The following is a 16,263-nucleotide window of genomic DNA, read 5'->3' as shown; positions in this document are numbered from 1 at the left end:
GGCCGAGAGGAAGATGAGGGGGATGGAAGACACAATCTCAAGTAAGGAAAGTTGCGAACAAGGTAGATGGTTTACGATCACCCATCTAAAATGAGGGTCTGCATGTAGTGTGTCTATCCAACCTTTTGTTCAGAGTGTGTAACACATCGCTCTTCAACAACCCATGACCCACATAGCTGTGGATGATCCTCATGGGTCGCTGCTATTCTCAGAGGGCGCTTTGCGTCTGTGTTGGACTCCCAGGTGAGCTGGATTCTCTTCTCCTCAGAGGGACTCCATCCATCTGTCCACATGAAAACGAAAATCCTCCTGAGACTTCTGACAATGTTTCCCTCTACTTTCCTTTGTGACAAACTCCTTGTTCAGTCGTAAAATCAGGTTTTTGCAGCAAGTAAGTGTGTGAGCAAGGCAGAGGTGGTAAAAATGATTATGTATATAATTGATTTGTGTTTCAAATAAATGTACGTAATACTAAAGACCGGAAACGAGTACTCTCTAATCCAGTGTGCTGAGTTGTGATGCTGTCATCGGTCTGCTGCCTCCGAGCTCTCGTGCCCCTCCCTAGTACACACACACACACACACACACACACACACACACACACCACACACACACAGCATCCTCTTACTCTGCGATGCAACAGCCCCTTTCACATTAATCCAGTCGGGTTGTGCCACTGTGCATTGCTGTGCTTTCTGATGAATTCCCAACGGATGGCAGATCACATCATATTTTAAAGCAGCATTTTTGGACTCTTTGGACTTACGGTCAGTGGGAGCTTCACACCAGAGCCTCTGGTTCAGAGGTGGGACTCAGCTCCACGGGACTCGTGGAACCGACGATGAAGTCCCAACCAGGCATGGCGACCATGCTGCTGCCTATCGCTCTCTGCCTCAGTAAGGACCTTTCTTTAATCGTTGTCTCAGTGTGTTGACTAAAATGCATTTAACTCTTCTGGAAACATTTGTAAGTGCTGAGTTTGCTCTTGCCTGTCCTATGTTGCACACAGTTTTCAAATGTGTCTTTTTTTATGTACATTATGTCTTGAAACTCAGGTTGATCAGAGGAATTGTAGCAGTTTGGTCAGAAAATCCTCCAAGTTAAGTTGACTGATGAGTAATATTGCATTTAGCTTGTTCTGAAACTGAGGAGAGAGGTTTTACAAATGCACTTACCTTAATTAAATGCTCACTGTCCCCTCATGTTCTGATTGTCTCCCGCTCTCGCCTCCCGTTTGTGTGCATTTTAGATGCAACATCTAGTATTAAAATTTTCTAGGTTTTTTTTTCCAGTAAGATTGTTCTGCAGAAGAAAAATAACCATCTTCATGAATGGAAACACTCATTGTGGGAAATTAATCTGACGAGAATTACAAAATGTTTTGCAGTAAAATGAAGCTAAACGTTGTCGTGGGATAAACAATAAATTAACAATCACGATACAACGCAGACAAATATAAACATGCAAATACAACAAGAATGAACAACAAAAAACTGTTTTTAACAATGTCTCTTCATACGTGATCAATAAACTCTCGAGGCAGCAATCAGGACAGAACAAGTTGAATCACAGCTGGAATTCGCCATGACTCATCTGTCTGAGGCATAGACAGGACAAAAGAAGGGAAGATCACTTGTTAAGGCTAAAGATAGCTAGCAGATACAATAATTACCCACTGATATATTCAGGCAAATATAGAGAAGGGAAATTTTCAAATAATTACAATAATACATATTTGGTTTTAAAGATGAATTTGACTTTCGGGTAATTGTTACTTGTGGTTCCCTTTTTAAACGATGTGGTTAAAAGTACGTGGACACTCCTGCTCCCTTTAGGTCTGAGGCTGTTTTCTATGTTGTGGATGCTTTTGATGTTCAAGTTAAAATGAAGGGAAATATGAATCCTTCAGATAACTAAAGGTAGAAGTCGGATAAAAGATCTGCACACACATATCGATACATGTCTGACGTCTGTCAATAGTAATCATAAAGAAATGAATGTAGCTTTGAGGTGTATTATACTCATGTTTCCATATACTTTCGCCATGTAGTGCACTTCTGATCCTGGAACAGTTTACCAACGGCTGCTGACAACTGCATGTGTCCACAGATGTATTCAAGGCCAACAACAAAGCAACTGTGTGGGTTCACAGGAAGAGCTTGACAACTAAAACACAGCTCCACAGCCTCATGTACGGATCGAATTAATGCAAAAATGTCCTCTATTCCAAATCAATGTCTCAATATTCCAGTCAAACCTTAATGCACACCTTTAACATTTCAGTGGCTCAACTCAAACCAGGCTCAGAGGGACATGTTACGTATGAGCTGATCAATGCACTCAGACAGCTCACACCGGGTTTTGCAGTCCTACACTGAATTTGGCTTTGAGGTTGTATAATCCATCCAGATGAATGGAATACTACATACTATACCCATATTTCTGTATTTGTTTGATCCATCTAAGCACCAGATGGATCATGTCTCTATGAACACAACGTGCTTCAGTCCACAAGATGAAATCCCCCAACCAAAGAATCTAGAGATTGTATTTCTCTCTCTCATCCCTAACTCTTCCCCATATTCACATCTTGATACCCCTTTTTATACATGTTTTCTCAAGTTGTAAATATACTTTTCTCTTGTCTCTTTCCCTCCATTAGGCCTGGTCACTGTGTGTTCCGGAGCTGCAATTCCCTATTCATGTGGTTCCATCTACAAGAGTTTTGCTCAGTGTTTAGTCACACTTGGAGACAGTTTGGTGGATACACAAAAAGACCAGGGCACGCAGGACATTGATTCAATCTGCAGGTGTGTGTCTGCCCATCACTGTGGTAACCATCCAGTAAACGCCTTGTCTGTCTTGATACAACTTGTCTCAAACTGTTAAAGTTACAATTCTTAAAGTTGATATGATGATTAGTCGTATTTGACACGCTAGCGATGTGGCGCAAGGGATGTTAGTGTCAGTCGGTCCACCTCTTTGGTCAGCAACTGTTGCATGTATGATTAATAATCCTACTCATGCTCAGTGATCCTCTGCATTTTTCTTTTTGCGCCACTAAGAGGTTGACATTTTTAGATTTTTGTAAAATGTCTCAACAAATATTGATTGCTGTGAAATGCCTGCAAACCGGATGAAAAGCCTCAGCTGTACTTTCTTTCTTGTGCTAGCGAATGTTAGCATACTAAACTAAGATGGTGAACATGGTGAGCATAATACGTCGTTAACATCAGCATATTGGCATTATCATTGAGAGCATGTTAGCATGCTGATGTTAGCATTGAGCTTCAAGCAACAAGTACTTACGGAGCTTTCATGAACTCTTGTAAACTCTTGTTATGTCACAATGGATGTAACATGTGCTCGTAGTGACGAACCCGCAGAGAATTATCGCCTGATGATGCAGCAGTCTTTTAAATCATTGTTTTGGGTTGATGGCCTGCCATTTTATTGTTTGGATTCAGACTCTTCGGTCTCTGCTCATCATTTCTTTTACTTTCTCTATTAAACACATTACGCACTGAACAATGCTCGTCTTCTGTTGCTTTTCTGACAGAGTAGCTGCAGGTTTACTTCCCCTGAATGGCACTCTCTATTTACTGGTACTGTTAAAACGTACCAGCCATCACCACCAGTAACCACAGGTGTTGTCAAATAAACAAAGGTTAAAAGGTTAAGGATTATAACTTAGAAAAGTAACTTAACATCAGACCAGCAACATGAAGTTAAACCAGGGGCTCATTTTTACTCAGGCTTTACCCATACTCCCATCACTGTATTGCTGTGTTCTACCTGTATCTTGGCTTGCAGTCATTACATTTCTTCACTGATATCTCCTCATGTCCTGATTTCCTTGAAGGTCCTGGAATGAGTTCCATGTTTGTGCCAACTCGGCTCTGGCCGGCTGTCCTGGTGAAGCAGCAGCTGTCTGGGAGTCTCTAAGACAAGAGTCCAGGAAGACGAAATTCTCTGGAAACCTCTATGACATGTGTGCCAGCCGCACCACCGTCCCAGCCAGCACTGTGCCTGCACCCCAGAGACCCCCCACCTCCGACCAGACCAACCAGGATAAACTGAAGGGGCAAACGAACAAGCACAGCCCCACCTTCTGCACACTGTTGTTCCCTGTTTCCAGCACCTTACTACTTCTGCTCAGGAGTTAATTAACTCAACGAGTCTTTCAGTGAGACAGCTGGTCATCAGCGTCCAGCTCCCTCCACCATCCAAACACGCGAGGTAAACACTTGTCACAAGTAAGACTCATCACGATTACATATTGATCCTAAAATAAGGAGTTCGACAACTGGATGACAAATGAAAAAAAATAAAACAAGGTGGAGCATCTATTTAGGCATTTGCTCTCAGAAAGAAGTTGACACAGAAGTTGCTTTCATTCTGACAAATATTCAACTGTGTCACTTAAGATGAGCGGATGATTGATTGTGATTAAATTCACATTGCCTGTTGCTTGGTCACATTATGAAGGCTGGAGTGATGAACAGTTAATGAAGATGAAGGCCCTCCGACTCACTGAGATAACTTAGCTGAAAGACAAATCTCGAAGTTAAAATTAAAAGCCAATATTTGTTGGAAACATTTTATTTTTGTCACTACTGCAGTACATCAGGAATACTGCCGGATTATTTAGGACAAAAGAGATTTTAAGGGATGCCAGGTGTTCATATGTGCTTGTGATCCAATCAGGTGTGATCCAGAGTAGAGTATTATTACAGACTGCCACACTGTGTTTTTGTGCAGTTTAATTCATCATCCTGTTTGAACAGTTTAATATCCGACAATTAGATTTTGTGTGGGAGCATATATATACTTTGCGTGTGTGCATGATGTTGCAAAATGCCATTGCTTGTTCAAACTGTGTCATTTCATGTGACCCTTTCAGTGGTTTCCCAGTCCTTCTTGAAGCAGTTATATGTTGCTTTTTCTATTCTGTCGTGGAATGTTTCACTTCAATCAACAATTGTATGCATCCCATGTGGAGCAATTAAAAAGGACACAGAGCACACACTCTCAATAAAATAAGATGACAAAGAAGAAGGGAGTGGGACACTTCCCAAGTGTTTCCCAAGTTTCATCCTTATAGCAGTAACAGTTGCTATAAAGTTATTTAATGTTGTACAACTCTTTTTTGTTATGGAGCTGTTATTTCAAACACGGACTGCATTTTATTCACTGGTTTTCACAATACCAATTTATTTACTGTGTTGTTTTCTGGTTATTTGTATTATTACATTTTTTTCACAGCAGTATAGAGTGAAACATGCCTCTTTGATTAACTCAGACTTTAACCCGACAAAAAACTTAAATGAAAGGTGCACTGATAAAAACAACACCAAGTGATTTTCCTTAAATCGCAGCTATTACTTTTATGTCATGGGTTTTTGAGTCAGTTGTATGTGTGTGTGTGTGTGTGTGCGTGTGTGATCTTAATACTCTTAAGCTGTTTCATAACAGCAGAATCATGAGTAGATTAATCTCGTGTATCTTTATTCGTCCACAGTGTAGCAGGTTGCACCTCGAAACCCTTGAAGACAGTCTTAGTGCCCTCGGAGCACGGAGCATTAAATACTGTAAGTGGGAAATGAATGATTAGTTGTGTGGCGTGTTGCTGTGTCAGCATTGTCATAACTTGAACATGAAATGAGCAGGTATGACATCTAAAGGTCGGAGGTGATCATTTAATTTTTGCAGCATGCTGAATTTAAGAAGTTATTGCAGCGGTCACTGAAACCTCGGGTGGACGTCCTGTTTTATATTCTGCTGAAATATTCATGTGTTACACTGATTAAATGCCACCATGCAGCCGCTGTAACCCAAAGTTCACAGGTTAAATGGCTGATTTAAATAGTGCTGTTTCATAGATTTCACAGTTGACTTCAGATGCGGTTTGCACACAATTAGCACGACGTACCTGATTTTCAATCTGAAATTAGACTGTGTCAAAAAGTCTCTGGCCTTGTCTGCTTGTCACTGACAGACTACATGTTTAAAACCAGATTATAACCCTGATTTGGTCATGATGACAAAACGTGGCAAGTCACCATGAGCAGAGAGGGGATTTCAAATCTGTTGCTGTCTGACTCAGTCAGAGCTTCTATGAATATATTGACCAGATTGTTACACATGAAATATGAACAGATATGAAGGTGTCACTGGACTCTAAAGGCAGTGTCCCTGTAGAGTTGTAAACACCTGCATAATTTCTGTTAAGATAAATCAAGACAACTAACTAATGAAGATTAGTGAAGGGCTCCAGGCCTCTATATCACTGCATTTCAGTCTACCAGACTAACTTGTTGTTTTTATACATATTTTATTTAGTCTGCCAAAAAAAGCAAATTGCTCCGGATTCACTTTCTGTCAGGTCCAACATGTTCTCATTCCAACTCCTCACATACTGACGCTTTGTCAAACCTATTGCACTTGCTTAGGTTGAGAAAAAACATCATGGTTGGGTTCAGAAGCATTAAAAGGTAAACAACTTGTGAGGAAAGTACGTCACAAACATCACTAACATTACAAAACTTAAAAAACTCAGCATTGGTCTCAAACACCCAGAGTATTTTCTCTGTGTGTCTAATAATGACACGGATGGGTTTATATTGTAGTAACTTGAAAGCCTAGAGCATCTCATACAGACAGTGAAGGGTGCTTTGTCGGCATCAGGTGCCGAAGGGTTTGACAAAACGTTGGTATTTGACGCCATGAGAATGAGAACGTGCACGTCAAGTCATATATTCTTTAAACCTTCTTTTTGATGGTCCATCCACATCCTTTAATACAATTATATAATGACTGTCATCATCTTAGGTAACTTCATTAAAAATGTATAAGGTTTTTTAAAAGTGGAATCCTGAGATATTTCTGAAAACAGCCTGGAGGAAAAACTAACAAGGTCTTTGAATGGTCCCCAGAACACTTTGGTGCGCCTGCTCACTCTAATCTCTCTTCGTCCTGCATTTCACTTGAAAAAAATCTGCAACATCACCATGAAATCTTTTTAAGGTGCCGCAAAGACCTCACAATCTGCACCCAGCTGTTGAAATTGTCAAGATACAAGCAAAAGTTAATTTTTCTTCAGAAAGATTCCTCCTGCCGGCTAAAAGTCAGTGAGATTTTAGAACAATGTCAACGGATTTTGACCAATGTTCTCTAACAGATGGTGTGTAGCATGAAACATGGCTGAGATTATGAATTCCATGTGTAGCAGATTGTACTATCCAATCCATATGCCTGGGGCCTCATTTTACTAGCACATTTACGAATGGTACAACATTGTATGCTGCACCGTACACTGACTCTACATATATGATTCTGTAAATACATGAAATAAATATGCAGTAATGAAGAAATGAAAAGTAAACAATGGTTGCTGCAGCTGACAGACTGACATCATGGCTAATTTTCCATTCAAGGAGTTGTTCCGCTGTCTTTGATTCTGATGTTTTGTGTGTCTTTATGATTTATATTTAGGATTTACTTCTGCTTACAAATGTAACTAACTTGTCCCTCTTCAAAATAAATTTACAAAGAAAACACAAAGAGACTAAATGTGAGGTGGGCCGGTATTTCTGCACTGGAGCACCTTTAGAAGGTTAATCCAGCCATGCTGACATTGCACATTACTTGAACTATTACTTACCGTATGTTTTATAATGTTCCTTCATGGTTTGGAAGATACAGAGAGCGAGAGAGAGAGAGAGAGAGAGAGAGAGAACACAAGCAAACGTACACACTTTAGTGACACATTTGTCACCTCAGAGTGAAATGTTTAACAGTCAGAATGTCCAATTACACCACGTGAGTCGTGTGTGCGCGTGGGTATAGGCTATATATTTGCATGGTTTCCCACTCAGGACGATGAACCAAACACCTGGACTACTTTGGGAGAGTTGTTGAAAGTCTTTGTTGAAGAGCATCAGTTAAAGCGTCTCCTCCCGGTGCCGTGAGTCTCGGAGCTTTGTTCAGGATCATGGAGGAACTGGCCCGCGAGAGCATCAACCTGCTGGCCCGGTCTGCGTCTCACGCGGACCCGCCGCGGCTCGGCTCGCTCGGCGCGGTGTTCATCATGCTGAAGTCTGCGCTCGGAGCCGGACTGCTCAACTTCCCCTGGGCTTTCCAGAAGGCGGGGGGAGTGACTAGTGCCGTCACTGTGGAGCTGGTGAGGACCAAACAACTAACTGACCAGCTGTTGTTATACTGTGTAATACAGGCTTGATATTAAAGGCCTTGCATGAATACGTTCATGGGATTATTAGAAACGTTGAACAGCAAATGCCTCCATTGTATTGACCTGTTTCTTTGTATATCTTGCTCGTCAAAAGCTTTTGGGGGCTTAGTTTGGCTTAGCCTGCAGACTGTGTATATAGGGTACATCCCAAGTCTCTTAATTGCATCCTCGTTTCCCTCACTTGCGTCTTTTCCTTGCGTTGCAAGGAAACCATGCGAGGAGAGACGAAACGAGGGAATGACAAATAAGAGACTTGAGATGTGCCCATAGAGACTCACCACCCCTCAGTCTCTCCCTGGTGTGAAAGAGGCACATCTTTTCACAGGTGAGCTCTAATGAAGCTTCCAGTTTAGGTGAGGACCTGAACTTTCATTGCACTGCAGCAAAAAATGTGTGTGTGTGTGTGTGTGTGTGCGCGTGTGTATGTGTGTGTGTCATGGATCGATTTGGATTCTGACTTTCCAAGAACAGGCCCAAGAGGTCTGGGGCTTCTAGAAGGAGCCTCTGATGGTTCTTGGTCTCAATTTGAGTCCTTTTCCTGTTTATGTGCCTATAATACTACATCTACAAACAGTCTACTTTCAAAGTAAAACAAGTAAGGGAACCTATTAGAATAGGCCGAATGATCTTTATGGGGCCCGTTGTTTAAGGATGCGTTCATGGTGTGTGTCCTGCAGGTTTCGCTGGTCTTCCTCATCAGTGGTTTGGTCATCCTGGGCTATGCCTCATCAGTCAGCAGACAGAAGACGTATCAGGACGTGGTGAGAGAGGTGTGTGGAGGAGCTGTGGGTCAACTCTGTGAAGTCTGTTTCTGCTTCAACCTCTTCATGATATGTGTCGCCTTCCTGGTGGTGGTTCAGGACCAGCTGGAGAAATGTAAGGGCTGAATGACGTTATATTATTTTCACGATGTAGGTTCTCTCGTTACTTACAATGGACCACTTGGTCAATGGCTGTAGCTTACAGGCTCCTACCTTCATTTTATTTTCACCTCTCTGTAAAGAAAGTATAAACCGCAATGTCCCGGGTTTGAATCACCTTCGTTGCATCTCTCACTCCCTCGTATCATCTTTCTGCTATGTCTCTGTTACAGCAGCTCAGTGTCGAAGGTGGAAAATAATTCATTGAAATGATGGTCTGAAATATTTTTAATTGGGGAATATATCCATCCATGTTATGCAGCTCATCTGTGTCCTTTCACATTAAAGCGATTCATTATATAATTTGGAACTATTGTATTGGATGCTTATGATAATGAATACTTCTGGGCCATATTGTCCTGACTGGTTTTACATCATACTTTCAGGTATGACCGTTAATCAGGTATTAAATTGCATTCTGTGTGGTATTAAAAATGTCTAATGAACCCTGCAACAATCCTGGTCTAGGCCGGGAAAACATGGGACAAGAGTTTATTTGAAGGTTTGCAGATTAAATTGACAAGACTTCATCTTATCCAAACATTATTTCTGCAACCAGTTCATCACTGACTTAATGCCCTATTCTGTTTAACACTGTCAAAGACGTCTCCTGTCTCTTAGAGCCATTGCCACTAAACTTTTGTCCACACTAAACAGCCTTTATGGCGCTATCACCTGTTAAATAATAAATCTGAATCAGAAATACTTTTGTACATTGCAGTTGCTCTTGTATATAAGCATACATAAATATAAGAAAAAATAGAAATACAAGACTACATAAAATGTAAATATAGGACGATGTAAAATCAAATCTAAATGATGTACATATTGCTACAATATATAACGGAGTATATGCAGAGAATACAACACAAAGGAATGAGAAATACAAGACATATTTGCAAATGTGTCCATCAAACACACAACAACATGTAACCACAGTGTAAATACGTGAGAAGATATTTGTGCTTGTATTGTAGGACAATGTTTTAATGTTCTGCACTTTAATTTTCATTCTAGCTAGTATTAGAGTAAAAACATGTGACTGGGAGCAATAATGCTATACCCTTTTTCCCTTTGTCGTTTTGTCCATCTCAAACGCTTCAAATCCTTTTAATGTTTTTGCTCTGTTCCAATTTTAAACGGAGCACTTGATTGGATTTACAAACACACCACCTCCAAAAAATCCATCACTGTTTAGAGATTCTGCACAGAGCACAGTGCAAATGGAGCATTTAACTGTAGTGAGATTTAAACACGTATATGCATGCATTTTTTTCATTATTCTCTGTGTTCATCCCCAATGTTAATGCATTCATGTTGCAGACATTTAAACAACATAAATCAGTCTTTTAAGCAGGAGATAAAAAATAAATGAATCTGTAAATGATTCGGTGAGCATGCAGACTCTATTATATTCTATTCTTATGTCTGCATGTTGCAGCATATAGATAGACTCTAATTTTGACTCTGACTTCTACCAGTGAGTCTTTCTTTGTATGAGACGGTGACTGGGTCCAGTGAGGGAGAGATGCCGTATCACTGGTACTCCGACCAACGGTTTGCCCTCTTCATCGTGTGCCTCTTCATCATCTTACCCTTGTCCATCCCAAAAGAAATTGGCATCCAGAAATACACGAGGTATCTGTGGTCACAATGACATCCAGTCGAGTGTTTATCTTTATGTGATTTAATCAGAACCAGAAACGGTTTATTGCCAAGTACTCATGCATATACAAGGAATTTGGCTTGCTGATTGGTGCATCACAATAAACCCAGTGCAATAGTACAAGACATTATTTAAAAATAAAAATATGAAAATGTACAATAGAATATGACAAACAAACTTTAACTTTAACTGTTTTTTTAAAGGCTTTCTAATGGTTTTCTCCTTGTGTCAGTGTGTTGGGAACGCTGGCTGCTACGTATCTGTGTGTGGCAGTGATTGTCAAATATTACATGATGGACAGCCACACTGTTATAATAACTCCAGAGCACAGCCAAGGGTCAGTAACACTGTTTTTAATGGATGCATTTATGTTTGTGTGTTCATCATTGGCTTCTCATTTTATATAGCTGTTGAATTATGTGCATCAGTTAATGTGTGTGTGTGTGTGTGTGTGTGTGTGTGTGCTTGTTTTTTCAGTCTGAGTACATGGGCTTCAATGTTCAGTGTCATGCCGACCATCTGCTTTGGCTTCCAGGTAGGATCAACTTCAGGCTTTTAAGTCTGAAAGTAGTCACTTAGACGTTTGGTATTCAAGTGGTTTAATAAGGATTTGATCTTGTCCAAATCAGAAAGCACAAAGAAATGTAGGAGCACAAACCAACCAACAATAACAGATGAGCGTGTGGAGCATGAGGAAATTATTTTTATTTCATGTAGTGCTTTTGTCCGAATGGCGTATCATCGGAGGTCTTTGCACTCTTCCCAGTATTCCTGTCATAATATAACGGGCAGTTTCTGATCGTAAAACATCTAAGCAATGAACGCTAATGCCTAACGGAGAAATGGATGCATTCTACCTTTTAGCCAATATTTTGGGTTGCTATTATTGCTATTTGATTTGTGTTACTTTTACTTGTGGCCTTGCATACCTTTCAAAATGTGCTTATTATCTTTTTTCTGCTTTTCATTTTCATGCTAGATAACAGTCAAATGATGAACGACGATTAACAATTAATTAAGTACGACCATATTAAACATTTGCCCAACTCCTGTTTACATACACAAACACTTATTGTAGCATGTATAACCATAGTAATACAAATATTCATATTTTGGGAACAATAGCAGCAGATAATGAATGTGTCCCATATAATATAATATATAATATATCCATGTATGGAGGTATGCTAGTAAGTTATTCAATGTTGAAGATACTCAAAAAGCTACGAAGCAGCATGACTCTGGATAACTTGATAGAAAAAAGTCCCCTAAACTGACTTTAGTGTCACGTTGAGCGTCTGTGTGTGTTTGCAGTGCCATGAAGCCTGTATTACGATCTACAGCAGCATGGAGAACCAGAATCTCTTCCACTGGGTGGTCATCTCTGTGGTCTCCATGATTTTCTGTTTACTCATCTACACTCTAACCGGTGAGTTCAACTCTAAAGCGTCGACCTCTGTGCATTATGTGCTCACCTGAAAGCTGCCAATCACATTCGCTCCCTCTCTCATCTCCAGGTGTGTACGGCTTCATGACGTTTGGACGAGCGGTTGCCTCTGATATTTTGATGTCATATCCGGGAAATGATGTGGTCATGATCATCTCCAGACTGCTTTTTGGAATATCAATCGTCACCATCTATCCTATTATTCTTCTTCTGGGGAGGTGAGCGACACCGGAGTTCGTTTGTTTGGTGTGTGTTTTAACAACTAACATGTTGTTTCTTTCTGTGTGTGTGTGTGTGTGACAGATCTGTCATCCTGAACCTGATGCTGCGTATTCAAAGAAATCATCGGGGAATCGTCACTCATTCATTTGAGAGTCGCTGCAGAGTAGTTCTCACTGTGATCTGGATCACCATCACTCTTCTCATTGCCATGTTCGTCCCCGACATGGGGGAGGTCATCAGTGTCATCGGAGGAATCAGCGCCTTCTTCATCTTTGTTTTTCCTGGTATGTAAACAACCGTAACATATGCATGTGTGTATTTATCTCTGTTTGTAATGACATGACGTGTAATGCATGGCTTTACATTTATATGTTTTATATTTGTTATATCTTATCATTCGTTTCCTGTAAATCACTTTGAGTTGGACTCACCTGTATGGAAGGTGCTATGCAAGTAAAGTTTGGTTTGTGTGTTACAGGTCTTTGCTTGTTGTTCACAATGCAAACTGAATCTGTCACTCCAAGAGTCAGGTGAGTGAGGACCTAGACTCATATATGTGCATGACATTATTCAGATAATTATTTTATTTCAAGATCCATCACTTTCAGAATTATTTCCTAGTAATTTCCAAATAACTTCCTGGAAAGAACAATGTACCGTACTTTTCGGACTATAAGCCGCTACTTTTTACCCCACGCTTTGAGGCGTCGGCTTATAGTCCGGTGCGATTAATATACGGATTTTTCCGTAGCTTTTCTCCGCCACAACAACAACCGCAACTTCCGGTTCTGGTCTAACACAACATTTACTAGCTCCCGACACAGAACAGTTGCTACCAGCAACCCCTCTGCGACCAGCTGTTACTGACAGGGTCGCTACAATATGGATGACGTACCTTTGACCTACCTCTCACTAGGACTGTTAACAAAAAAGGTTGAACGGCAAGATGCTTTTAACAGTACATGTCCGACTCGCTAGCTTCTAAGCTAATTTTAACATTACCGCCAATGGGGAAATGCTAACCGCGATTAGCATTAGCGAATATATAATATATCTTCGTACTTCTTTTCATGCAGTCATACTTGCATTACAGACTAAGGTCTCTCACGGCTACCAAACGAAAAACAATGAGGCAATAACTGTTGTTGCTCATAGCTCTGAATAGCTGTTGTGCTAGCAGCAACTGGCAAAGCCAGTTAGCCGTAAATGCAATTCAGAGCTATGAGCAACGTAGACACGCTGCATGAGAAGAGCAACTTTTTCTCAAGTCTGCCAGTGGATCCTAACAGCGTGGAGCAGTGTGAAAGAATCCACCATCACCAACGGGTTCCCAAAGGCTGGACTGCTGCGAGATGAGGAGGACAGCGCAATGAGGAGGACAGCGCAAGCTCAAGGGCGGATTTGCCTCGGGGGCAAAGTGACACTGAGGGTGCAGACGAAACACTGACTGCAAGCACAAACGAAGCAATTCTGAGGCTGTTTAATTCCGACACTGAAGAAGAGGACTTCAATGGTTTTAGTGCACAGGAGGATCACAGAGCGATCCTGCGTGTTTTTGTGTGCGTGTTTTTGAGTGAGAGAAATAAATCATCTTGGTTTGCAATATAACTCTGCTGTCCTGAGTCTGCATTTGGGTCCTTGAACACACCACATCATGAACCGGTACATACATGTCCGACTCGCTAGCTTCTAAGCTAATTTTAACATTACGGCTAACCGCGATTAGCATTTGCGAATATAATATATCTTCGTACATCTTTTCATGCAGACATACTTACAGACTAACGTCTCTCAAGGCTACCAAACGGAAGAAGTAAAACGAAGCAGCGTGTCTTCTCATTAGAATCTAAAAGCAACGAGGCAATAACTGTTGTTGCTCGTAGCTTCGGAATACCGTAGCTGTTGTGCTAGCAGCTAGCAGAGCTACGAGCTACGAGCAACAACAGTTATTGCGTGTTTTTGTGTGCGTGTTTTTGAGTGAGAGGAATAAATCATCTTGGTTTGCAATATAACTCTGCTGTCCTGAGTCCTGTTGTTGCTCATAGCTCGTAACTCTGCTAGCTGCTAGCACAACAGCTACTGTATTCCGAAGCTACGAGCTACGAGCAACAACAGTTATTGCGTGTTTTTGTGTGCGTGTTTTTGAGTGAGAGAAATAAATCATCTTGGTTTGCAATATAACTCTGCTGTCCTGTTGTTGCTCGTAGCTCGTAGCTCTGCTAGCTGCTAGCACAACAGCTACGGTATTCAGAAGCTACGAGAAGTTATGATGTTCAGAGAAGAAGACAACTTTAGTGCTGTTAAAAGCATCTTGCTGTTCAACGGGGACACCTGCGGCCTATAGACCAGTGCGGCTTATCTATGTACACATTCTTTTTTTTTCTTCTTTTTTTTTGGAAAATCAGCAGGTGCGGCCTATATACCGGTGCACTCTATAGTCTGGAAGGTACGAATTGGTACAAATTACCAGGTGAATAAATAGTGTTTAACTGATATGCTTCCAATTGATTAATTCCAACTGCTATCGTCACCTAAAGAGTCACAGCAGACTTAGCTCAAAATGCTAGAATGTAAATTACTTTACAGGCAAACACACAATTCAAAATCTATGGAAAATACATTTTCAGATAATGAATGAATAATGAATGTATATTTTCTTGGGTTTAAATGGAGATTTTCATGCAAGGAAATTCCTATTTTTCTCCATGATAAGTACCAAATTACATTTCTAGGAAATGATTTGGGAATTACAAAATTGAATTTTAGCAAATTAAACCATAAACAAGTTAAATGAGAGGGGTTTCGTGGAAAAAAGTTGCTGGTCATAGAAACAGGGCAGCGAGGTCACATGCTGCAGAGTAACAATTACAAAAGTGAAGTTAAGTGAAGTTAAGTGAACAATCTGCTCAGTCATCACCATTCAAGGTCACAAAGTCCTTCTTTTAGAGTTTGGACCGTGTTGTCTCCCAGGAAAGAAAGACAACGTTTCAAAAAAGTGTCTCTTATATTGTAGAATAGAAATGGCTTGAAGGTCGGGAAGGCCTCTATATGTATCGATATCCATTAGATCCATTTTAACATGAGGATGTGTGAAGAAAAAACAAGTTTATTAATGACTATTACTGTCAGGAAGAAGATTCAAATTGTTGCCTAATAACTTGTTCTTTCTGTTGATGTCCCTTGCTCTTCTTTGCAGGGTTATTTTATCGGTTTGGGGAGTCATAACCGTTGTAGTTGGAGTCTTCATCTTTGGACAGAGCACCACCATCGCTGTCATGGAGCTTTGCAACAAATTCTGATTTTCAATAATATACTTTTAGTATATTAAATGAGTATTCACAAAGTGTTCCCTCTTTGAGTCTTCATTATGCTTGCAAACACCTGCCAGGGGGCAGCATTGTACTACGGAAGAATCATTTATTTATCTGCATAGTCATTCACTCATCCATATATGTATGCAATTGCCTGTTGGAGACACAGATAAAAGAAAAAATTAGTTCTTATTATTGTTATCATGGTGCCAGGGATCATTTTGACGATAGAGTGCCAGTTTTATCAAGCAAGGCATTGCTCCTTTTTCTATGTGCATAGATAGATTGTGTGCCCTTGAAATGCTTGTTTACATGTACCAGATTATAACATCAACAGTATAAAGATTTTGTTTTCTTTCAAGAACATGATTGTTATCCTTCCTCTGCATTTGTCTCGTGCCTTTCTCTCCTCTGACCTCCACATGGCCTGAATCACACGAGTGATT

General features: G+C 40.6%; 2 protein-coding genes across 2 annotated transcripts; both read left to right on the top strand.

Annotated features, from left to right (window-relative positions):
- Positions 1-841: 841 nt before the first annotated feature.
- nrn1lb (neuritin 1-like b) lies at positions 842-4,166 on the top strand (the record flags this gene model as incomplete). The annotated part of the gene is made up of 3 exons (XM_079292990.1): positions 842-896; positions 2,663-2,810; positions 3,863-4,166. 3 exons carry the CDS (start codon positions 842-844, stop codon positions 4,164-4,166), a joined length of 507 nt encoding a protein of 168 aa, XP_079149116.1.
- A 3,827-nt stretch (positions 4,167-7,993) lies between these two features.
- Positions 7,994-15,836, top strand: slc38a8b (solute carrier family 38 member 8b; the record flags this gene model as incomplete). Its single annotated transcript, XM_079285768.1, has 10 exons — positions 7,994-8,182; positions 8,929-9,127; positions 10,653-10,809; positions 11,070-11,174; positions 11,315-11,372; positions 12,152-12,266; positions 12,355-12,502; positions 12,588-12,790; positions 12,985-13,036; positions 15,703-15,836. 10 exons carry the CDS (start codon positions 7,994-7,996, stop codon positions 15,803-15,805), a joined length of 1,329 nt encoding a protein of 442 aa, XP_079141894.1. The 3' UTR covers positions 15,806-15,836.
- Between the last annotated feature and the right edge of the window lie 427 nt (positions 15,837-16,263).

This window comes from Melanostigma gelatinosum, assembly GCF_949748355.1.
Source record: "Melanostigma gelatinosum genome assembly, chromosome: 2".
Taxonomy (NCBI): Eukaryota; Metazoa; Chordata; class Actinopteri; order Perciformes; family Zoarcidae; genus Melanostigma; species Melanostigma gelatinosum.
Note: the sequence above shows the minus strand (reverse complement) of the source record. Positions and strands in the feature narration are given on the sequence as shown.